Source organism: Cannabis sativa, chromosome 4 (assembly GCF_029168945.1).
Source record: "Cannabis sativa cultivar Pink pepper isolate KNU-18-1 chromosome 4, ASM2916894v1, whole genome shotgun sequence".
Lineage (NCBI taxonomy): Eukaryota > Viridiplantae > Streptophyta > Magnoliopsida > Rosales > Cannabaceae > Cannabis > Cannabis sativa.
Genome location: NC_083604.1, coordinates 1,803,324 through 1,809,854, shown reverse-complemented (window position 1 = coordinate 1,809,854; position 6,531 = coordinate 1,803,324). Strand labels below are relative to the sequence as shown.

The following is a 6,531-nucleotide window of genomic DNA, read 5'->3' as shown; positions in this document are numbered from 1 at the left end:
GAACATTATTCAACCAACAATTTATATATATATATACTCTTTACAAAAAATAATTATTTTGAATAATAAATTTTTAGATCTAATATAAATTTTAATTTTTGTGATTAAAAATAATTTTGTCACAATAATAAATTATTTGTAATTAAAATAGTGTTTGGATTTGTGACTACACTACAAAAACTGTTACTTTTAGTGATAACTTTTTAGGCAGCCGATTTTGTGCCCATATATGCAAAACACGGATTGGAATCCGTTGTACGGCAGGGGGGCCCCACCGTACTTTTAAATGTTTTTTAATTTTTAAAATGTAAGTGGTAACCGGTTGTTGTAGGTGTGGTTACCGGTTGGGATTTTATTTTTTTAATTATAAAATAATTAGGTACGGAAAAAGTACAAAATGGTACTGTTTGTGTTAGTTAGAGTACAAAAAGGTACATCACTCTTCACTGTTCCTGGCAGTTGATGGTACGAAAACACTGTAGGCAGTGGGTCCATGTTGTCGGATTAAGGCTATTTTGGTATTTTCCTTCATTCATAAGATCATATGTATTTGTGGGATGGTAATTAAGTACATTATATAGAGTACCGTGTACATTACTTATTTCTGCGTGATGTTTAGTAAAATTAGTGTACATAATATCACGTACCGAGTACAAAATTTCACGTACCGAGTACGTTCATTTACGTTTCGTAGTATATTGTTTAGAATTTTTTTTTTTTAGTGATGAAATTATTTGTTGTTATACATTGAGTTTTTAGTTGGTGTAATTTTGTAATTGTAAATATTTCGTATATTAAAAATTACCAGAAAAATATATTTTTTCACCTTATAAGATTCAGTTTTTTTTCCTAGGCATAATTTAGTTGTTCGTCAATAATAATTTTGAGGTTTGGTGAAGATGAGAGAATTACCTTAAACACAGCAAACATAACAAGAAGTATATAAATGTAGATCTTGGGTTGCAATAAGTAGAGTCATAAACGTTAAAACAACAATGGCTAAAAGTAGCTAGTTATAAGAATGACCATAGTAAGACTCTTGTGTGGAGGAAGGCGGTTCCGGGAAATACGCGTTGGAGTGGTCATTGAATGAGTCAGATGCTGGTTGATTGTTTGGAGGTTGTTGCCCCTGAGATCCAGTGTTATGTTGACGATTTGGGCACCGTCGATAATCATGGTCTGATGAGCGACAAATGCGACAATGTCTTGAGTTTCGGGATCCGCTCCCGTTTGGTCATTCCCTTGTATTTCCCGTACCCTTTGTTCTCACAACTTCGGGGTCTTTAATAATGTTGGGGTTGCTACGATATCTTCCAGTTGTGGCGTCTCTCCTTCCGTGATTGGAATTCAAGTCAAATTCTTCCTTGAACATTAGAGTTAGCCGTTCAAGCTCTTCCTTTGCACGGTTGTACGAGTCCTCTGATTTCGCTGCATAGAAAGTGAAGTTATAAGTCAGTGAACTGAGAGATCCAAACCTAGCCATCTCGTAAATGTGCTGTTGTGGTTGTGCTGGCGGGTTAAAATGTAGGTGGAGATTTATCTTTGCGGATTTGCTCCATCGCTTCATGAGAAGAGAATTAGGTATTCTTCTCATGTTTAATCTTTTCATTGTAGCCCATAAATGTCTACAAGGGTACCCTTGACTTTCATAGAGCAAGCAACTACAGTGCAGTGCTTGTCGGCCTTCACAGTAATGAACTCGGTATTGGACGTCCGGATGCTGAAACTTTCCAATGGTGAATATCTCGCCACTCTCCTTCTTGCTCTTGAGTTAGGACAAAATAGTTATTCTCTAAATCAAGCCGCTCAAAGAACCTTGTGGTACATAGTTCTTGTGTAGAATTCAGCACATTGGTTGTAGTAAGTGGTCAAGCATGTAGGATTAGGTGGGTGAGGTCGAGTGCATCTACTTTTGAAGTCATTTGCAGTCTCGTTGTGTCTGAGCTTTGAGACTGTCATATCTATGGTTGTTACAAATTCACGCAAGCAATAATTCTTCTCTAAAAATTTTTTTAGAGCGGAGTTGATGGATTCGCAACGTTGTGTGGTTCTCATTCCTGCAACGAATGAACCCCTTAAATACGTTTCTGCCCATTGTTGTCTTGACTCGAATGTTGTTTGACACCATTCATTATCTGTTAGTTGTTGGGTTTGGATGACGTCTAACCATCTTGCTTCAAATTCTTCCTCCTCGTAGTAGTTGTACATGAGATCCTTAAATGTTTTTAAGAAGATCGGATCTTTAACCTTTTTCGAAGCATTTGTATTGAGATGCCAAGCGCAGAGACGGTGCGTAACATCAGGCATGTGTTCAACGATAGCCTGTTTCATGGCCGCATCTTGGTCAGTAACTACAACACTTGGCTTCTTATCTCCATGGCATTCTAGAAATTTTTGAAGTAGCCAAGAATATGATGGAAGCTTCTCGTGGAGGAGGAGAGCAAATCCGAAGATGCATGTGTTGAAATGGTGGTTGACGCCAATGAGAACAGTGAGGGGCTTATTGTACTCATTCGTCATGTAGGTTGTGTCAAATCCTAGTACATCCCCAAAAGCTACATAGTCCACGCGTGAGTTTCCATCTCGCCTGCATAAGTTAGCCAAGCGATTCTCGTCGTCAACCTGATAGACAACGAAGAAATTAGGATCCTTCTCTGCGAGACAATCAAGAAATCCCAGAGCCCCTTCTGAGTCCGTCTCTATCTTCTCTTCTCGCTTCGCACCAGCAACCCTGTTGTACACATCTCGAAGTTGACATGGCATTTTCTCGTAACCTCCACTTTGCAAAGCAACATGAGACATTATGTTGGCAAGCTTTTAATTCCTACGGAGTTCATCGACCTGACTTGGGCAAGCAACCCATTGGAGACAACTCTATATGATCTCAAAAATTGTACCTCACTTGATGAAGCCAACTCGTGATTGTGCATTGTGCTGAACTCTTTGCATTTCCAAGTGTTAGACGGTTGTGTGAGTAAAATACGCAATGCTGCCTGACATCCGGTTCTAGTGACATCATGAGGTCTTTTTTTCTTGGTGTGTCCGTGATGCGATTTTTTTCGAACCCTCTGAACAACAAACCCACCTCCGCATTACAATGACCCCATGAGAACGTCGTACATCGTCTTTCCTTGTGCCGAAACCCATCCGTTTCGCATACATTTCGTAGAATGCTTCCCATTTTTCCAATTTGTCGAGACTCTTGCCTAGCACATCCTGTATCTCAATCTCATTCACTGGTTTTATGATGTTTAGCTCTGCTGTGATGGTTTCCCATTCATAAGTGTGTTCGTCATTCATGTTGGCTTCGTTATTGATTTGTAAGAATTGTAGATGAGGAGTAAGGTGTAGAGGGTGCTGAGGGGATTGAAATTAGATTTTGTGAGTATAGAGAGAATTTGAGATAATAGGGTTGTGTGGAGTTGGTGATCACATTTAAAGTCAGTTGGGCCGATATTAATGGGCCTCTTCAATATTACAATCCGAACTCAACTCCTCTCGTACGTCATAACGGTATAATAGTACAAATTGTTTTAATTTCATTCCACATGTAATTGTGAAATAAGGTTATTTGACGAAAAATTTGAAGTGGTTGATGTTATTGAGTTGAAAGGTTTGGTGGTGGGATTTAAATAGATTGGGGTTATGTTAATGGGCCTTCACCTAAGTTTTTCAATGAGTTGAACCATATTCGTACGTCCGAAATAAAACATTGTACTTTTATTGTTTTTGGAAAAAAATATGTTAAGAAAAGAAGAAAATTTTAATAAATGGTTAGTTGTTCACATTTAAATCCATTGGGCTTATATTAATGGGCCTATACCAACATCTTTTAATGAATTCAACCATTCCTGTACTTTACAAAGATAACGCAATACTATTATGAAAACCCCATGCGTGTACACGTGTATTAAAGTGATGTCTTATTTTAGTAGAATGGGTAGTTTTACTGATTTATATATGTTGGGGATTTATTTATGTTGGGCCGATATTAATGGGCCCTTCACCTACATCTTCTTATAAGTTAAACCATCGTCGTACGTTAGAACAAGCATCGTAGGACATTAGGTTTTTTGGAAAAACGGCATTGATGAATAATGTTGACATTTGACCATACTACGTACGCCTACACGTGTATTTAATTGTGTAATTCAGAGATTTAAGCACCCCTCTTTTGACACATCACATTTGCCCAATGGAGTACATCCCAATGGAGTACAACTAACTAAAAAACGTACTATAGGGTTATTCTCCACGACTTATATAAGACACTTGAGACGTTTTCCAATCCAGCATCAAGTTTATAGAGAAATTAATTTGTAACTTAGTTATTAGCATTACAATATATCAAGTATGAGTTCAGGTCCACACTGGGTTATTTTCAATGGACCAAATGAAGGTATCTATAGTACGTACGAAGATGCTGTAAGCAAAAACACTACTTCTGATGCGTCCATAAAAATAATTCGTTATGAATCTTTCATAGAAGCTTTTTCTGCTTTATGTCTACATGGAGAGACGGGAGAATGCTTCACCGGCGTAAAGTTAGAGAACTTTGCTGTGTTAATGAGTTTCCCTGCATGTGGGATTCTGATGATGATAATGATGAAGAGGCTATCCTTAATTCTGTTTGCTCACTGTTTGATGAGGGTGAATGTTCTGGTGCAATTAAATCACCCGAACAGGACAATGTGAAAGATTCGACTGAGAAAGGTGAGGACCGAAATGGAGATGATATAGAAGTTGGAGACAAAGGAGGAGTGGATACTTCTCCCAAAAACAAGAATGATGCACTCGTGTTAGTGTCCAAGTTATGTTATTTTATATTTTAAGCTATAATGTTGTACGATCAGTATTTGTTATGAAATATGTACTTTGGTTTATTTTGGAGTATTAATGTCACTTTCCTCATTAATTAATTGTGGAAGTAAAAGTGAAGTGAATCATTGTGAAATCACAACTGCAAACAGAAAGCAAAAAAACTTAAAATAATATAGTAAAGTTACAAACAAGTAGATATATAATAGAAGTGCTTCAATCTCATTAAATGGCCTAACAAAAAGTTGATTCAACAGCCATATGAGATGAGTTGTAACAAAAGTACAAGATATATATATGAAAAATACCACGACTGAAACCGAACGGATGTTCAATCAAGTTCTATAACTTGAGGGAACTTCCTTTGAGACGGAGGGCTATTGTCTCTGAACGGGGACTTTGGTCGTGAAGGGCTTTCTCTTGGAGTAGTGCTTGGTGATTCTTGTTTCACATGAAGTAGGTAGTGGGGAATGGACACCTCGGTGTAGTCGAGAATGTCATCCATGATACCCTCTAATTTTTCTCTTGAACTGTTGGCTTCTTGCATGGCGTGGGCTGAATGGTACAGATGTTCCGCGAGTTTGTATGACTCTTGCTTGGCCTCCGTGGCTCGTAAATGAGCCTTCTTTATAATTTTTTCGTGTTCGTGGAGAACAGACTCGAGCCTTGCACAGTTAGGACATCCTGAGATGGACGCTGAACGGAGTCTTGGACTCCGTGACGGTGTACCTACGTGTCTTGTGGAAGAAAAAGGATGCGGTGGGGATTTTTGAGGACTTGTTTCAAAAGGGTTGAAGTTTTGGTAAGGGTCCATTTGATGTAGGTAACAGTAAAACGGGGTTTGATAAAAATGCTTAGTGAATAGACATAACCTTTACTTATATAGTGGGTTGGTGGGTTGATGTACACGTGATTGGGTTGATGTAATAATATTGGTTTTCTTTTTCCGAATTTAACCATTTCATAGTTAATAAATTTTGACAATGGTAATATTTACCCATTTATTAGTTAACCAATTTTAATAGAAGGAGAAGGTGAATCAAATCCCACAAACAAAATCTAAGCAATATCGGGAAAGTACTAAGTGATGTGACATGTTTATATTAAAAACAAAATTACGTACGGTTTTATGATTTAAATAATAATTTCCAGAATTAAAGTAAAAATAAAATGCTTTTAAGTATTAGTACAGATGGAAGACATAATGAATGATGTGAATTGATTTATTACAGCCGTATAAAAATGTCACATCACCATCTTTAAGTAATAAGTACACGGTTTGAAACATGAAAAATAGTGTTTTTATTTTTCAATCTAAAATTCAAAATAATACCCAGATTTTGTTTTTGAAAATATTTAACTAAATCAAGAATTTGTATGTAGACCCACCTTTTGAGTTTATAAAAACATAAAATTGTTTTCAAATCTTAAATAATAAGAAGAGTCACTTCCGAATTTTTCTCGGTTTTGTTTTTATTTTTTTTTAAAATTGTTTAAAATAATGATAATATAAAACATACTTTGAAGTTTTCAAAAATTAAAAAATATTTGTTTGATGTAATTTTGTAAAAACAGAAATTATTTATTTATTCTTTCTTTTTTTCTTAGAAAATAAACTTCAATAAAAAAATTAATAAATATATTCATAAAAAAGAAATGCATTTTAAAGTAATTTGGAAAAAAAAAATTGATGAAATTAAACTCCGACAAATA

General features: G+C 36.1%; 1 protein-coding gene across 1 annotated transcript; it reads right to left on the bottom strand.

Annotated features, from left to right (window-relative positions):
* Positions 1-1,234: 1,234 nt before the first annotated feature.
* Positions 1,235-3,300, bottom strand: LOC133036534 (protein FAR-RED IMPAIRED RESPONSE 1-like). Its single transcript, XM_061113065.1, has 3 exons — positions 3,086-3,300; positions 1,816-2,779; positions 1,235-1,765 (listed from the first exon to the last, which is right to left on the bottom strand). Exons 1-3 carry the CDS (start codon positions 3,298-3,300, stop codon positions 1,235-1,237), a joined length of 1,710 nt encoding a protein of 569 aa, XP_060969048.1.
* Between the last annotated feature and the right edge of the window lie 3,231 nt (positions 3,301-6,531).